The sequence below is a fragment of the Chenopodium quinoa genome, unplaced genomic scaffold (assembly GCF_001683475.1).
Source record: "Chenopodium quinoa cultivar QQ74 unplaced genomic scaffold, ASM168347v1, whole genome shotgun sequence".
Lineage (NCBI taxonomy): Eukaryota > Viridiplantae > Streptophyta > Magnoliopsida > Caryophyllales > Amaranthaceae > Chenopodium > Chenopodium quinoa.
In genome coordinates, this window is record NW_018742345.1 from 8,545,723 (window position 1) to 8,564,646 (window position 18,924).

The window sequence follows — 18,924 nt, forward strand, 5'->3', positions numbered from 1 at the left end:
AAAAAAATAAAAGTATAACCTAAATAATTGAAATGTAATAAACCTTTCAGCCATTGTAACTGTCTTGTCCTGTTTTCATGGTTGTTTACTTCGTTTATGATAAACTTTTAAGGGCGAAGAATCTTTAATCGGCGAAATTGTCAGACATTATGTAGTCAAGAATGACGAACGTCAGGGTTTATATATAAGAACCAAAGAACTTATAACTAATTACATGCAACTAATTTTAATGTTGAAAAATGAAGTAGTGATGCAAATTATTCGGGAAAATGGAGTTAATTCGATAGTAATGGAGTGTAATTGACGAAAATGGAGTGATAATGCAGAAAACGTGGATAAGAAGAAGGAGAAAGGCGAACTTTGGTATTGATTTTGAAATTCATGGATATTTAAATGACGAGCCGCTCAAGGGCCAAACTTTAAGTAAACGAGCCACATGTGGGCCAATCAAATAAGACAGATTCACGTGAATCTGTTCTACACAATATTTTTCGATGTTCCTTTTGGTTAGATCAATGGAAATAGGTTTACAAATCTTTCCAAAAAATTTGTTAACGACTCCCTACTTTTTCCAAACTATTGCCTTAAGAAAAAGCTAATCTTACACCAAGCACATTCAAATTTGAAACGGATGCAAGCCAAAAAATAAAATAAAATTGAAACGGATGCATCATCATTTATTTTGTGTAGGCAAATCCACACCTACAAATAGCCATACAATTATTGACAATTGTAAATGAGACGTTTGCACTAAATTAGAAGAGCTGAAGTCGGTGCTTTGTTGTTGTGATCGATATTCATTTCATGAGCTTTGTATGCTCCTCCTATAATACCCACATATTAAGAGGGATGGTAATTTTATCACCCATTACCTTGCTAAAATAGTGTCAACTAGTCAAGTACAAATTTGGAAAAATAAGAAGTTTTGGTTAAAATTAATTGCAGCACAATACATATAAAAAATAAGTAAAAAGATATATACACTAAAATGAAAAGAATTAATAATAAATAAACATTTATTACACTGATTTACTCGTGAATTTTCGATAAATTTCCAACTTAATACCAGAAAAAAAAAAGTATATTAGGGTTGTATATAGTACTCCCTCCGTTTCATAATGTTAATCTCATATATTATTTTGGGTGATTCTAAAAGATCTACCCATATTGAATATATTTCATTTATCACTTGATTTTTTTTTTGAATTAATTTAATGTAAATTGATAACATGACTCTAAGTAAGGAAATTTTCACCTTTAATTATGCAATTATAACTTGTGCTTTCCTAATGAAAAATTAAAAAAATTTAAATAAGATAAACTAATTATGAAATCTGTTGTACTTTAATGTTAGATTTCAAATATATTTGTTTTCTTATTTTATGTGATTGATTTTATATGGGATTAACATTATGAAACGGAGAGAATATTACCTAAAAAATAAAATAAAAATCATAGACAAAATTTCTATAGCATAAAGTTGATGAACATTAAGAAACCATTTTCATGAGAAATATACGGTACAATTATATACTAGTTTTATTTTAGATTACAAAACACCGGCCATCACCTATCACCCATTCACCAATCACCATCCTATGCTTCGTTTCTTTCATGTGAAACAACAAATATACAATAAAAAAAATTAAAGAAATAATGATAAACCAACAAATGTGTTTCCTAAATCTCTAAGTATCTAGTAAACTAGCCGACTAAATATTTAACATCTCGGATCCAATGCACATTCACAAAATTTACACTAAGTTTTATTTGAACTTCATAATTTGTGGAGCAAATCTTAACAACCTTGTTAGAGTACCAGGCATGAATTTTCTTGCAAACAAGAAGCAAACATCGGTCTTTTCCCCATTATACTCACAAGTGCCATTACTTCTCATGGTATTAAGGAGTTCAGGAGTAACATGAGGCCTTTGAAACACACCGGGATGAGGCCCGGTTTTCGACCAATCAACCCATGTTATGCTCCTATTAGAATTCATCCATGAATACTTAATGCTTATAAATGTGGGTAAATAATGTTCATCACCATAGCATGCGCGAGTGCAAAATTTTTGGAACAATGGGAAGTACTCTTGGTCCGACACAACTTCGAGTGCTAGGGTACGATCCATCTCGAACCATTGGGATCCTTTTCGCCATTGCGACAACGTTACTTGTGGCATCATGTAATGGCTGTAACGCCCACGGCCTACTGGACCGGGTAAATCGTATGCCTCTACGTGACTCTTGTTCGAATTTACGAGGTATGAATAAACTGTGGAGAAATTGAAGAGTGGTATACATGATTCTGATAAGAGAATGAACCGTTGGTTTGATACGTCTAGAAGAGCGTTTGCTAGTAGGCGACGTTCTGCTTCAACCATGTTAAATTGGCCCCATTCAACATCCTTCATTCAACAAAATTACAGAATCAGATCAATATAAATTATATACAACATATAATCAATAATAAATGTAACATCTTTTCTAAATATTACAAATTCACAACATCACTACTATCATCTTAACTTTTATGTTTGAATGTTAAAGATGGTTTATATGCCCATAACACAAGACTAAGGGTCTGTTTACATTTACTCAATTTCAGTTCAGTTCAGCTCCAATCAGTTCAGTTCAGCCCTTAATTTTCCTCTCTCCTAAAATATTCATTTCAGCCTATTTCAGTTCAGATCTAATCAATTCAGTTCAGTTCAGCTCCAATCCGTTCAGTTCAGTTCAATTCAGCTCAGTTCAGTAAATGTGAACAAGCCCTAAAACATGACCTTAAAAAAATGTTGTCTACAAACTAAAACCATGATTTCATAATGTTTAACCATCAAAGCTCTATCTGTTGTTGGAAAACAAATGAGATTAACGATCAATTTATTTATATTTTTGTAACAATAAAACTTCCATTACTAATGAAATGCTAGATGAAACTACACATAATAATAATAATGGTGTGTTTATTGACAATTCAGAAAAGACGAAAGAAAGAAAAAACAAACCAAAAAAAAAAAAAAAAAAAAAACCTATTTTTTATTTTTTTTATGCTAATATTTATCTATCTTTTGTTATGTGGTATTTGCGCTTTCAACTATGTATTAATGCACCCATAAAAAATAAAAATAAAATAAAAACTAATAAAAATTCCCTTAATGTCCTTAGTCATTTATCTCATGTTTAAAATCCTGAATCCACCCGGAAAAACCGTAATGCCGGAGTGAATAAAAAAGGACCAATGATTAAAGGTTTGAGAAATTATGATTCATGAATGGTCCTATGAATAAAATGGGCATAACACTAGCACATGTTCATTTAAAAGAAGTCATGCAACGCGTTTTAAATCGTACAATTCAATCGTAGAACGATGAACACACCCCGCACACGTATACTAATAACGAAAGTAATTTAAGGCAACTTTATTGACCTTTTTAATGAACATATCTAAGGAAAGTGATAGCTAACAGCTTTACTTGTGGTAGGCCCATTTAATTATTTGAATTAATTAAGAGTATGTCTCCCACATATTATTAAATTACGCAATAATCAATTCCATGTGAAATTAATTTTAAAAATATGAATTAGAGGCACCAATTTCATAACGGCGATTTTTAAGGTGACAAAGGGATTTTTGGTATTAGTGATTTACAGAGTCTTTTAAGCCAACATTCTTGCGACAAATCACCATTTTACTTTAATAAAAATAAAAATTACATGTATATTTTTTGAATAAAGTGTGTTTAAAGACTTTACTTATCAATGAATTAATGGACTGATTTGCCGTATCAGTTTAATACTTTGCTTGATTCTTTGAACATATTTTGTTCGTTTCTTTGCTAATTTAAAATCTGGTTGGTGTGTAAAGTGTAGGACATACAATATTCTTTATTAATTCTGCTATTAAAACTGCCTAATGTAGTTTTAATTATTCTCATTAATGGATTTGCGTATTGGAATAGCATTGGTTACACAAAATTTCCAACAACATTTAATTTATTTGGTAAGTTAAAAATTATACCATGGTTTGATGATATTATTGTTGCATTTAAGATTGTACTTTGTAATTTATTACTGAGTAATATTTTTGTCACTACAAAAAATTAGCTAAGGTATATTGATGCTATAAAGTGACAAATAACATTGCATTGATTTTGTCATTGTTGTGTGAATCATGTGATTAATGATAAGTTGATCAAAAGGAATTGACCAAAGTAAGATATTCAAGTTGTGTAATATGTTGAATTCATTTTCACTATTTCTACTATTCATGTATCTTCTATGATTTTTCCTATTTTAATTTAGATTACAAATTTTAACATTTGATATCTTAATTTATAACAATTCTTTACTTTAGAATTTTTACAATATTTGCACTGTTTCACTTGTATTAAGTTCTTTAGGACTTTTATTTTCAATTTAAATTAGATTAATTCATTTTTCTTTATTTAGCTCAAAAGAATAAGGTCTTACTATCTATGTATATATTACACTTATGTCTTTTTTTTTTCCCCCTTTAAAAATTATTATTGTTACTTCTTTTCAAAACTTTTTTTTACTTAATTGACTCAAACATTCAAAAAAAAAAAAAAAAAATACTACATTGTGTATATTTATCGACTTCAATCATTACGAGTATTAAAGTAGCCTAATAGATCGAATTTACATTAAATCTTATTAGTTAACACACAAGAAGTTGAAATCAAAGTTCCATAAGCGAGACTGTGAGGGATAAAACTTATGGCTAGGAAAAAAAAAAAAATTTAATGGTTCTAGGATAATGTAATACATGTAATGTAAACTAATCTATCTTATCTTATTCTAAAAAAACAAACTTAGACATTTGCGATTTTTAATTTACAGAAATGGTCCGCAATATCTAGCGGAAATGTGCTTCAAGGGTTTTAGCAAGGCCTTACAAGATTCTTGATTTCACTTTGAAATTAAATTAACTAAATTTTGCACTGCATTTATTAATTATTAATTAATACATTACTAGTAGTAATTAATTTACATTGAATGAATGTGGTTGTAATACACAAAATGTCAATAAATCAACAAAACAACGACACTCCACTTGACCAAGTAAAAGAAATCCCAAAACAACGCAAATTCTTTCTTCCCAAAAATGTGAATTTGATGAGATTTTCACTGCAACAAATTCCTCTAGTCCCTAATTTGGCCTAACTAAGGGAAAAATTGATGAAAATGAAGCATATCATCTAGACTTAGTCTTCATATTACAATCCTACTTCTATGGATTTCCAATAATAGTATATTTAATTAATTTCATCTACTATTGCAATATAATACCACATTAATCATAATTTTTTTTTTTAACAAAAAAACATACATTCTTCTATTTATAAATTTGGACATAACAGAACAGAACAAGTAGGCAACAAAATTGGAATTGAAAACAAATACTTCCTCCGCCTAGATTTATTTGTCGTGTTAGTTGATGATACAAACTAAACAGGTAACATGACAACTAAATCTTAACAAAGATACTATTTAGTAAGCAAACTGAAATAAAGCGAGTATTAATCATGGAAACATGAAACTAACCTTACTGGGTATTCTCCTGCCATGGAAGACTGAATTGCTTGGAAGAGATTGATTATAAGAAGGATGAGAATGAATATAAATGTTATAAAGATCTTCATGACCTTTAAAGAACATTTCCCAAAGAGGTGCTAATGGTAATGGACCTCTAACCAAAAACATAAAAGCAATCTTTTTTTTCACAAAATTTGAAGGATAATCACCTCCACCTAATTTTGGCACCATTGATGCTCTCCATAACAATTCATCATCCTCCATATCATGCATAACCGTGTCATTGATCGTCGTAGCATTCGATCCCGACACCGGAACATCAAAATCATTATCCGAGACAGCGGCCGTGAAGTTAAGAAGCTCAATATTATTTAGAGGAAGTGTATAACTTGAAGATGTATCATGGCTAAAGAATGTACTACCAATGGTTAACCCGAAAGCGAAAATGACTAAGTAAGAGATTAAATTATTAAGGTTAATTTGTATGTTTAGGAGTTTGTATGATGAAGTGGGTATTGTTGGTATGTTGTTCTTCATTGTGTAAGAAGAGAAAAATAAAAATGTTGCTAAATTTGAAATTTATAAAAGGAAGAAAAAAAAACAGATGATGTGTATATGTGAAAAAAGAGTGGCTTAAATAAGGTAGCGTTGCTGAGGTGGAAAGTTCACAGAAGTAAAGGAATGAGCAAGTCTAAGAATAGCAGCTTAGACGCCTTGCGTTTCTTTAGAAGAGCGTACATTATGAATTGAATAGTCAGCAAAAGGACACCTCCGCTCTGTTATTTTTTTTTATGTATAATTCTAATCATGCCAGCATTCTTGACCGACGATTTAATTATAGTTACTTACATACTATCGACATTTCTAGAGAAATTTAACGGGCCCTTGCAAAAACCGGTTATAGTATAAGGCTACCAATTTTGTGATTGGGCTTAGAAGTGATTAAAAAATTGGGTTGTACCAAGATTTTGTAATAATACATTTTTAGATTTGTCCAAATTGATGACCACCTCTATTTGAGCGCTTTTTTTTTTTAATTTTATTTTAGCTTTTGTTTTTTAAGTCCATGACTCCAACACTCTTACATCTTATTTACTACAACTTGTTTGATGACTTTTAAATATTGGTCACGTTGAAAATACTCTTTTTTTTAACACAAAGAAGACGATAATATTAATTACTTAAAACGTTTACAACATATAAATACAAGCAGCTTCATTCCGTAAGTAAAATTAGAAGCATGCTTAATAGCTAAAATACATGATCTCAGAAAAACCTTAACAAAATTAGAGATCATTCTACCTAGAATAGAAATAGTGCACCTCCGAAAAGCAACAAAATAAACATAAAAACAGTTAAAAAAACTTGTTGTTAAGCAAGTGTTTGGAACTTGAGGAACTAGTCATCATTTCCAGCAGCAGCTGCCGCAGCTATCGCAGCCTGCTCCTCCTCATAGATAGGTCTAATTTTGTCAGGACACACCATATGAAGAGTGTGACCTATACTCATCTCAAGACCAATGACCGCCAGTTCATGTGCCACTGCATTATAGTCCCTCTGAACATGAGTAATGTCAAAAACATCAAAGTACTTGATGATTTCCTCAATATCCTTAATTACAGCAGCAAGTTTGTGGTGAATGTTGTTACCAGCAGACTTGAGCATAACCCTCAATGAAAGAGCATCAACCTCCAGCTTTACTTCCTTCATTTAAAGCCTCTTCACCATGGCTAACCCCTCCCTAACCGCAAGCAATTCCGAAGCAAAAGCAATAACAACATTGTACTTGCTTGAAAACCCCATAATCCAAGTACCATCATCCTTCCTTACATCCCCACCCCCTGCAGCGACATTGATTGAAACCCAAGCACCATCCATGTTGATTTTTACCCTTCCTTGAGGAGGTGGACTCATTGCTATTAAAATCCTGATTTAAATCTTAGAATCTTATGATTTTACGATTTATGTATGTCATACGATTCGATTTACGATTCTACCCGATTCTATGTATTCTCTTAATTAATGAAAACCTTACAAGTTTAAAACATGCCTACAACGTTATTTATAAGTATATATTGTCAATTATTGGTTGCTTAGTGAATAAACAACTATTTTCTATTAATAATTAGGTTTTAAACTTAAAATTTAAATAATTTCAATTAAATTTGGATATGACGTCTTGATTATGCGTGTTTGTAGAATCTTACGATTCTACTATTCGATTTTACGATTCGATTCTAAGAGGCCCTTTCGATTCAAAGTAGAATCCCGATTTTAATAACTTTGGGTGGGCTCCAAGTTTTCAAAGTTCTTGAGCTGCTTGGCATACCTGAAACTATTGCTTTACCCTGCATAATATGATTAGTACATTGGTAGTGTATGATAAATCTACTAAACACCACTCTCGAGTGAAACATTTTAAGGTCAAACACAGCAATATTCCTATGTTTCCAAATATGCCAAAGAGCAATAGTAAAAGACATCCTCCAATGACTATCATAATCAAGATTAAACTTCAACCAATCCATCCAATCCAAACCAAAAAAATTATGAAAATAAAAATTAATTGGCAAGGGGAGTTTAGCAAATATATCCTTCCATAATATTGAAGATGAATAACAGTCCCTAAATAAATGCAAGTGTGATTCACTGTATAGGTTACACCGAGCACATATAGGGGATATAATAGGAAGGATGATAGCTAATTTTTCAGCTACAGGGAGGATAGTATGCATGATATTCCAGAGCAACATTTTATATTCGGATTTTTCACCATATACCAGTGAGTTAAAGCTTAATTCAACATATACCATAGAAAACTTTCTAATACACCATATAACCTTCAGTTTTATGAAAATTTCACAACTTGCCCTTTCCGTTAACTCAGTTAGTCATTAACGTTAATTGTGCCACATGGCAGCTTATAATTGGTTCTTATTAATATTCTTTATTTAATTAACTAACTTTAGAGAAATTATTTTAAATTTTTTTAAAAAAAAAAACACCACCACCTTAGCCACCGCTGCCACCAGCCTAGCCCTGACCCTACGCCCAGCTGGCCGGCGATCGTCCCCCCTCCCCGCCAGTGAAATTCCCGACCCCAGCCACCTTTCCCTCCGGAATTCCCAGCCACCACCTGCGAGTATCCCTATCCCTCTCGAATTCCCAAGCACCACCTACGAATTCCCCTTTCCCTCCCAAAATCTCCAGCCACCACCTTCGCGCGGCAGCCTAAATCCACTCCCACACGTCGCCGCCGCCCACCTTGCCGAAAACCACCACCCCTAAACCCTGAAACACCAAAATCGAAACCCTAGATTTTGGTTTTAGGATTTCGACATACGTGGTGGTTTAGTTTGGGGTGGAAATGGCACCAATAGGGGAAAAATTGATTCGTCGGCGCGGGGGAGGGGGGTTTGGGCGCTGACCGATGGTTAGCGAAGGGTTCTTCGAGGGAGATGGACTGTTTCGCGACCGGTGGTTTGATTGTTCTTCTAGGATTTCGCCGGTGGTTCAAGAGAAAGGGAGTACGGCGGCCCGACGGGGGTATTATCGTCGAATTTCAGGTCAGTGCAGGGGTTGTGGTCGGAATTCGGCGCCGGCGCAAGGGTTATGGTCGAGTTTTTCGCCGACCGGTGGTGGCTAGCTGGGTGGAGGGACGTGGGTGGCTGGAGGGACGGTGGTGGCTGGAGAGACGTGGGTGGCTGGGTTTTTTTCTTTTTCTTTTTTTTTTATTTTTTTAATTAAAATTATATAATTATTTTAAAATTAAGTAATTTAAAAGGGAACCAATCATATGTTGCCACGTGACCTTATTAGCCTTAATGACTAACGGTGTTAACGTCTGTTAGTCATTAATGGCATGTTGTGACATTTTAGTTAAACTGAAGGTTATACGGTGTATTAGAAAGTTTTCTATGGTATAAGGTGAATTAAGCTTTAACTCAGTGGTATTTGGTGAAAAATCTGTTTTATATTCAGTAGGCACAGTAATTTTCCAAATTGTGTTTCCATGAGTTGAAAATAGGAAAAATTAGCATAAGAAGGAGAAATTAGAGAATGGTATGCAGACTTAATAGTAAAGACTCCTGATTTGGAAGCTGGCCATTGAATAAAATCCTCACACTGAGAACTTAGATATAGGAGTAGCAAGAATTTCAGAAATTAAAGGAAGAGGAAGTAAATGCCTAATCTCATCAAGATACCATTCCCCATTCCTAATAACATCCTTCACAAACCAATGAGCTTTACTTGGTGGAACTTCTGAATTTAAAAGAATGTGAATGGAAGATTTACCTACCCAATGATGAAACCATAATGAAGTAGTGGACCCATCACCTATTCCAATTTTCAAACCTGAAGTAAGGAGCTTCCTACCCTTAAGAATGTCCTTCCAAATTTGGGAATGAGAAGACTTAGGAGAGCAGTCAAAGAAAGCTGAATTCTTTAAATATTTCTCATTGAAAATTCTTACCCAAAGTTTAGAGGAATTATTCAGCAAAGACCACCCAAGCTTAGCCATGAAACAAACATTCCAATCTCTAAGTCTTCTAACTCCTAAACCACCGGCAGCTAGAGGCATGGTAACAAATTTCCATCCTAATCTTGGCCTATAGTGAATATTATCCACCTTATTCCAAAAGAATTTCCTACATCTTTGTTCAAGCTTATCTAAAACTGAGAAGGGGATAAGATTGGTTTGCATGTGATACACTGGATAGGAATTTAAAACTGATTTAATCAAGGTACACCTTCCAACTAGATTTAAAAGCTTGGCTTGCCATCCCCTAATTCTATCCATGGTTTTGTCTAAAAGACAAAAATAATGAGAGGCCTTGAGCTTGTTTGGACTGATCTCTATACCCAAATATCTACCAAAAGAAGTGGAGCATTTGAAACCAAAATAATCGGCAGTATGAGTCCTCATAGCATGGTTCATTTTTGTAGGAAAAATCATGGAAGATTTACTCTGATTGATCCTCAAGCCTGATAAGTCACCAAAATTATTGATAATATTCAGCATTTCTGTGACATTTTGAATTGAAGAATTCCCAAATAAAAACACATCATCCGCATAGAATATGTGGGACGTAAAGATTGAAGGGGTGATTCTAATAGGCTTCCAAAAACCTCTTTTAACATGATTCTCAATCACTATTGAAAGCCTTTCAAGGCACAAAACAAAGATATAGGAGGATAATGGATCACCCTGCCTAATACCACGAGAAGGGGTAAAATAATCACATATTTCACCATTCCACAAAACAGCTATTCTAGGGATGCAAATGCAATACATGATTAGCTTACTAAGGTTAGCTGGAAATCCAAAATATCTCAAAGTATCCTCAATAAACGGCTATTCAAGGCTATAATAAGCCTTAGTGAGATCAAGCTTTAAAGCACAAGTATTCTTCCCTTTCTTAGCTTTCTTAAAAACATGTGCAACCTCCTTAACCACTATAACATTGTCCTCTATACCACGACCCGGAATAAAGCTTGATTGAAGAGGATTAATAATATTTGAGAGAAAAGGTTTTATTCTATTAGAAATCAATTTGGTAATCAATTTATAGCGTGTGTTACACAGACCAATTAGTCTAAATTCAGATATTTTAGAAGGGTTGTCAATCTTTGGAATCAAGGCTATGTAAGAGTGGTTAACCTCCCCACGGATCTCACAGGACTCAAAGCAATTCCTAACAAAGCTACAAATTGAGTTACCTAAGTCAGCCCAGAAATGTTGAAAAAATTTAGGTTGCACACCATCCGGTCCAGGGCACTTCATTGGATTCATGTTAAACAAGCTTTCTTTAATCTCATCAAAAGAAGGATGACGGGATATAACAGTCCTATTAGAATCAGTGAGACTACAAACATGCTCAAAATTAATATTAGTAACAAAAGATTGTAGACGAGATTGAAAAATATCCTTAAAATGTTCTGTTGCTAAAGATTTTAATCTGCCACAATCTTTAATCCAAATACCATTATTATCCATTAAAGCTAAAATCTTTCCTTTACTTTTTTTAATTTTGGCCAAAATATGAAAATATTTGGTACTGTGATCTGCATATTTCCGCCATTTAATGACGGCTTTTTGAGCCCAAATTATCCTTTCCCTTCTATGAATATTTTCTAAGACAGCTAATAAATCTTTTTCCAAATTACTTAGAAAAATCGACTTATTATAGGCAAGATAATATTGAATTCCATCTAAACGCAAGATTTTCTTTTTTTCTTTTTTAATACTACCAAAGATATTAGAATTCCAATACCTAATATTCTTATTAAAATCACCCAGACCTTCCAAAAAATTATTACTAGCAGAATACCAATTATTAACCAAACAACTTAGCAAAGTCAGGGTGTTCTATCAAAACCTCCTTGCACCTCAAAGGGTTGACACTTGGATTAGTCATATCAACTAAGAGAGGGCAATGATCAGAATAATTGGTACGAGTAAGATGATATACCTTAGTGTGTGGAAAGAAATCCAACCAAGACATGCTGGAAAGCGCCCTATCAAGCCTCTACCGAATAAGAGCACTATCCTTCCTAGTGTTTGTCCAAGTAAATGGGCCACCATTGAAACCTAGATCAACCAAACCTGCTTTGTCAGTGAAAGCCTTGAAATCCTTGCATTGATTTTGCCTAAAAGCCCTTCCCCCAGATTTCTCAGACTGATTAGTGACCTCGTTAAGATCACCTAATAGCAGCCAAGGTGTTTCCTCCGGAGGAATAAACTCCTTCATATTCTGCCAGTTAATATGCCTCTCCTTAGGGATGCTTGATGCATGCATTCCCGTAATGACAACCTCTGGAATATCATTACGAAAGTGAAAGAGACCATGAAAAAAATTTCCTTTATCTGAGAAGAAGAGGATATCCACTCCACTTTTCCAAAAGATCCCTACTAGCATTTGGTTTGATTGCCTTATAATTATCAAACCCTAATTTTGTTAAAACTTGAGCAGCACGCGTGGAGACAGCCTTTGTTTCCAGAAAAACAAAGATATTAGGGTGATGAGAATCAACTATATCCTTTGCATGTGGAACAAATTCCTCATTATTCGCACCTCTAACGTTTCAAACAATAATTTTCATATTTAAGGCTGGAATGGAACATAGTTTTCGAGCAACTATTCGGAAATATTTGAGCTGGAATTGGGATGAAGAAGTTGTCCCAATCCTTCCAGTATTCTTTCGCCTGCATTGGACCCACATCCTCCAGCTTGATCGGGGTCATTAGAAGAGGGATCTCCGGAACACCGTTTGGCCGAGGATAATAGCTCACCTGAATTTGAAACCCGACTACCTCCTCCTTGGTTACGAACATAGTTATACGGCGACACGGAACCTCGATGTTGTGACCTCGAGTGACGAACTCCAAGGGCACGACCTCCATTCTTTTTGGTAATTGAAGACCCTCGTGAACCAGAAGCCTTGGAGGTGGCGGAATTAACTACTCCTCCTTCCGACGGAGAGAGTCTAGCAATTTCAAGGCACCCTCCATCTCCGTTGGAGGAGAGGGATAACGACGAGTCTGGGGAGGGGATGGCAGGAAGTGCGATACCCTCGACTCGGGGAACAAGTTCAGCAATTGGGGTCTTGTTAGATTCGTAATAATGTGTATTTGAATGTCATGTTTGACCAAACTTTGACCTTAAATATACGATAATCTATAAAAAAAAATATAGCAATTGGGGTCTTGTTAGATTCGTAATAATGTGTATTTTCTTAATATGTGATTTTCATAATTATTTTCAGTACAAATTAAAGATATTTAGCGACAAAAAATTGCACGTAAAACGATGATCTGATCTGAAATTATTTTTTTTGAAATAAGTAATAGTAAGGTGAACTAAACAAGGCATTAAACATGTTCTGCTTAACATAGCAGAGCTGAACTGGTTGGAGATAAACTGAACTGAAATGAAATGAATTGTTTATGAGAGAAGAAAACTAGGAAATGAATTGAAATCAACTGATTGGAGCTGAATTGAATTGAAATTAAGCTGAATAGAACAGACCCTTAAAGACATTTAGCTACAAGCAAATAAGATAAAAAAAAATATATAATATGATCTAGTGTAATCTGAATTATTCTACTCTAATACTTTCTCTGTTTTTTAGTTGTATCACTTTGTTTTCACAGACTCTTAGACAATTTTTGAAGTAGAGAGATAGATAGAAAAAATAAATAGGGCCTATGCGGTAGGAGAAAGATAAAGATAATTTATTAGTTTTTTTTTTAAAAAAAAAGAAGTAAAGCAGCTAATTTAAAACTTTTTTTTTAGGAAAGTGATGCAGTTAAAAAAAGCGGAAAAACTATGATCTTATCTAATTCCAACAAGAATAAGTTTCTAAAATAAATTGAAGAGAATATGTTCTTAATACTTTTCATGCTCTCTCGATTTCTTAAAAAGAGGTACCATGTGTGATGGGGAAAAGATATAGAAGAAAACACATTGCCGTAAATGATACATAGGACTCTCTCTGTCTCTTAATTAAGAGTCTATTTGGATTTTTTTTAAAAGAAATTTAAAAAGTTGATTGGGAGTACAGGTTGGCATAATGGCACGTGGGATTAGACTGAAAAAATGGTTAGGAATTACTAGAGTGGACGAGAAAAAGTGTTAATTGAAGAAAAAATCATCATTTGTACAAAATAAAGATAACAACTCATCAAAAAGAGGGGATTATTTTCAAAAAGTAAAATATTTAAATAGAACTAGGCTTGGGCACCCGAGAAAGCAATAGATGCTCTCAATTAAGGGACGGGGAGTAATTAAAACTTTTTCCGTTTCACATTAGTTAACATGTGTCTCCAAAATTAATAGGTATTTTTTTAAAAAAAATGATACTCATACTTGAAAAAAGGTACATTTAGACAACTCTGACGAGACTCAACATGAATATGTTATTTCTTAAAGTATAAGTCATTAAAGGAAGTCAAATTAACTTATGTACATAGTTTTATGGTCAAAATGTGTCAACGTATACATATAAGATACAGAGTGAGTATGAAATTTCTGAATTGAGAAAATGTTAAAATTAATACGGAGTAAGAGGAAATATCCGGCTGAACAAGCACAGCAAAATCTTTGACCCCGCAAACAGAGATGGATAGACTGGAGAGCAACAACGATAGAGATCACAAGACCACAACAGAAATCGAAAACTAACTAAAACTTATTGTGAAGAAAATAATTAATGAATAGATTACATGAAAATATGAAATTGCAACACAATAACACAAACACAGTGAGATAACAATTTCATGACAAAATCTAAGAAAAGCCCATCACAAAAAACATACCTCAATATTCCAGGAGATTGAAGAAAACTTGTTCGTTTCTGAAAAGAAAAAAAAAACAAGGTATAGATTCACAAATATCATTCCAAAGTTTCATGCTATAGCAAATAGTCAGGGATTTGTTGTGTTTGTATGGAGCCATTGTTTGAGCTGCCCTGTTTCTCTACTTCTTTGTGTCTGCTATGACGATGACGACTGCTCTTTTTCTTTTCCTTTTGACTTCTTTCTTTCCCTTCACTCTCACCTTGGCTATGGTGTCGTCTCTCTTTACTATGATTTTTATGTTTGCTTCTTCCAGAACTCGAATTCCCAACCACAGAGGTTACAGCAACAGACTGTTCTCTCAGATTAGGATGACCGTCAATGACAAGTGTTTCCTTTCCTTTTCTTTCGACAAGTTGCTTATCAGCTTCACTATATTTTGATGAAGTAGACACTTCTTCACTTCCTAAGAGAACATCCCTAATTGCACCAGAAAGCAAATCCTCTGTAATCTCCAACTTTTTTGTAGGTATGAAATTTTCACCCTCATCCAGTTTGACAACCACTGGCCTAGGCTTAGCATGGCTTGGTTTTTTCTTAAGTTTAAGTGATTGGTCAGTCAATTTCACGAGATCATTCACTTCATTACCGTTCTTGTCCAGATTTTTACTTTCAATTGCGGGAGGGTAATCATTAGAACCTGTGTCATCCTTTTCTGAAGAAAGATAATATAATCCATGTCTTTTGCGGTGCTGTGCAAGCAGAGATCCAGATATTGTTGACGAATCTACATCTTCTGCACCTTGGTCATTAGAGTGAAAATAATCATCTTTCTCACTGGAACGAGAAGTTCCAAGGCTAAATGTAGATGGTGGATTTAGCTGAATGTCGCTATAAATCAAGTCCAAATCAGTGAGATTATCTTTAAGAGTAAGATCATCAGGTACAGGAATTCTTGCTTGAGCAGTTACTGAGATTGGACCAAGCTCTTCAACAAAAAGATCATCAAAGAGATTAGCGATTTCAGAAACTTCAAAGTCTTTCTTCCCTGATTTGTCAACATGATGTCCAGAACAATGAAGAACGTCTTCCTTTACTAAATGCACAACTCCAAGAATATTCCGTGCCCTTTCTTGTATTTCCACTTCATCGCTCCATAATAATGGTCCTAGAGCTGTTTCAGTCATATTTAGCAGCTTAACAACTGCATCTTGGGATGAAGTTTTTCTCTCGGGCAACGATAAAGTGGGTTTCTCTTGCACGGCACCTTCAATGCCGTAGTCACCAAATGACCAAGAGTAAGATTCTTCGACTGCAGACTCAGGCATCATTTGCTTAGAATTTGCAACAGCTTCATGTGTTGACTTATCTTGGCTGTCAAGGCATTTCAATCCAGACTTAGATTCAAAGCTTAAAGATGCCATATCATCAGCAACGGAAGAAGCATCCACTACATCTTGCTGCCAGAGATAAGACTGAAGGCAAAACACTAAAACCTTAAATGTGGACTGAATATAGACAGATCTTACTAACGATGGCAGTAAACTAGTACGTGGCTGCAACAAAGCCTCCATCAGTTCATATGGGTTACTTGAAAACTCAACATACTCACCAGAAACCCACGCGGCAGCAGATAGTATCCCATGTAAGAAAGGATTACCAAGTAATGCAGGATCAACTAAAAGGTCCCGGCCAACCTTGACTAGCTCAGGTCTGGCATCCTTTACTCTCATACCAATATCAACAAGTTGGTTCTCAATTTCCTCCCCTGATTGACAATGTGGAACCCTAGCCATTTCCCCAAGAAGTGATACATACCAATCGAAATCAAAAACAATCTCATAATAATTCCCAGAGCAAGTGACCAGTATCGATCTGAGGATCTCATTACAGAATTCAGGGTCAGACTTCAGGGCATAATTAACCAAAACCTTGGTAATCTCAGCCACATTATCCTCTGACACCATAGACATGAGAAGCCGCAACGAAGTTAGCTTGATATTAGAATCGACATCACTAAGAGACTTAAGCACAACATCCTTATTCTCCAACACAGCCCACAAGTGCTTCGTAGCTAAATCAGAAAGCGCCTGTAACCCGAGATATTTCAAATTAGGATCATCCTCACTCAAAAACTCCTTAATCTTCACACTAGCAAGCTTAACAGCAGACTCATGATCACTCAAGCTACTCACAACAGTTCTTATACACTCAAACACCAATGATTTCGCCATGGACCGCTGCATAATCTCACAAATTGGACCAACAATCTTCTTCCCTAACCTAGGCTCTAACAATGCCAACTTAGCAAACATCTTCAACACCTTGATCAACACCCAATTATTCTTACAATCAAGCAAAATTCGATAGAACTCGGGCGCTAATGGCAAATACGTTTTCGTGTCTCGTAAACTAAGCTCACAAAACACCCCAACAGCGGCCGAAACAGCCTGAGGATCAGTACTCTCCAAATTATCAACTAATCTCTTAAAACACACTCTAACAGCATCTGGGTATTTGTTAAAAACCCTCAGAAATACAGCAATCGCCTTCTTTTTAACATAAGGTCTAGTACTAGACAACAATGTAAACAAATCATTGCACAAATCACGGCACAAATCAGGCGTACCAATAATTGATAAACATTGAAGAGCAAGACTGACCTCAAAATCATTAGAACTGGAAAGATCTTTCCTGAATTGATTCGTAACAAGAAGAAGAACTTCAGTAGATTCATTGAAAGTAGCAGAAGCAGCTAAATACCCAATTCTTTTGAAATTGAATTGAGGGTAACTGATTACTTCTACTACATGAAAAGCAGCCCAAGAAATTTCAAACCCATAAATTGAATGAAGATAAGTTAATTTGAGAAGTGCAGTTGATTTCATTTGTGGGTCTGTTGATTTTATTTCGCGACGAATTTCTTCAATAGCTTTTGAGAGGAAAGATGAAAGGGGTGTTGATGATTCTGGGGAATGAAGTCGAATTCCTTTGATTAAATCATCTATTGAGCGTTGAAAGAATGAGTCCATTATAGATGAATTCGCCATTGATGAATTGGATTGAGTTTTTTTTTATATATATATGATTTTGATTTGATGGGGTATTTCAGAATTGTGGGGAATCCAAGATTGACTGTTGAAGGTTTTAGGAGAAGAATTTGAGGTGTTTTTTTTGGGGTAGAAATGAAGGAAAAGGGGGTTTGTGAATGGTATTGATTGTCCGAATTGAGGAAGAAGATGATGATTGTGAATTATGATGATAGGAATTCAATCAGTGCAGAAAGCCAATGTTTTGAGACCTAAATCTGATTTCTCTACAGCGAAATTATGCAAGAGGTTTACACGATTTTTTTTTTTAATTAATTTTTTTTATCTCTTTATAAAATCCGTAGCAAAAGGGTAAATACTAAATAGTAAATTCATTTTTTTTTTCTTTTTTTTACCAATATATTAAAAATATACTTATGTTCATGTAAAATATTTTTGGATTATCATTTATGTATATTTTCATTATTAAGACTAGAATAGACCCGGTCTACAATAACTTATTGTAGATCCAACCTTCTAGTATAGCATACGAATGTGATTATATCATACGAAATGTGATTATATTATTACAAAAGTGATTATATCATCTTGAAACTATTATGTAAATGTATCACTCAAAAAGTGAATTTATCATTATAAAAAGTATTAAATAGTAAATTACATCATTCAAAAGATGATTTTTAAATTTTATCATCCTAAAGATAATTATATAATCTCATTAAATGGTTTAATATGAGATCAAAATATGACTCACAAAAAGATAATTATATCATCTAAAAAAGTGATTATATCATCCAAAATGTGATTATATTATTTGAAAGTGTCAAATTTTGGGTCTACAATAATTGTATTTCCAATTGTAACAACAATTCATGCTTTTTAATCATATATAAATACAATCAAAGGCGTACATTGACATGTGTGCGGTATGTGTTGGTCAAAGTATTGCGATTATTATGAAACGATTTAGCAAACAACACTTGTTTTTTCCTTCTTCCACTTTATTAAATTTATACC

The 18,924-nt window shown here is 34.1% G+C and overlaps 2 protein-coding genes across 3 annotated transcripts; both read right to left on the reverse strand.

Moving 5' to 3' along the window:
* Positions 1–1,501: 1,501 nt before the first annotated feature.
* On the reverse strand, positions 1,502–6,712 carry LOC110694823. The gene is made up of 2 exons (XM_021871993.1): positions 5,569–6,712; positions 1,502–2,408 (listed from the first exon to the last, which is right to left on the reverse strand). The coding sequence occupies exons 1-2, from the start codon at positions 6,094–6,096 to the stop codon at positions 1,767–1,769; spliced, it is 1,170 nt and encodes a 389-aa protein (XP_021727685.1). The 5' UTR covers positions 6,097–6,712; the 3' UTR covers positions 1,502–1,766.
* A 7,255-nt stretch (positions 6,713–13,967) lies between these two features.
* Positions 13,968–18,526, reverse strand: LOC110694832 (AP-3 complex subunit delta-like). 2 transcript variants are annotated; one of them, XR_002505950.1, is made up of 2 exons: positions 14,879–18,526; positions 13,968–14,690 (listed from the first exon to the last, which is right to left on the reverse strand). XR_002505950.1 is itself a non-coding variant. In XM_021872000.1 (1 exon), the coding sequence occupies exon 1, from the start codon at positions 17,905–17,907 to the stop codon at positions 14,974–14,976; it is 2,934 nt and encodes a 977-aa protein (XP_021727692.1). In that variant the 5' UTR covers positions 17,908–18,526; the 3' UTR covers positions 14,730–14,973. The 2 variants fall into 2 exon arrangements, 1 of the variants encoding a protein (XP_021727692.1); XM_021872000.1 differs by lacking the exon at positions 13,968–14,690 and having other exon boundaries at positions 14,730–18,526.
* Between the last annotated feature and the right edge of the window lie 398 nt (positions 18,527–18,924).

Bases quoted from the DNA above. Each gene is read 5' to 3' on its own strand.
- LOC110694832 (XM_021872000.1), bottom strand. From the start codon at position 17,907: ATGGCGAATTCATCTATAATGGACTCATTCTTTCAACGCTCAATAGAT.
- LOC110694823 (XM_021871993.1), bottom strand. From the start codon at position 6,096: ATGAAGAACAACATACCAACAATACCCACTTCATCATACAAACTCCTA. The intron at 2,409-5,568 runs GTTAGTTTCATG...TGTTGAATGAAG, and splicing joins GCAGGAGAATACCCAGTAAG to GATGTTGAATGGGGCCAATT.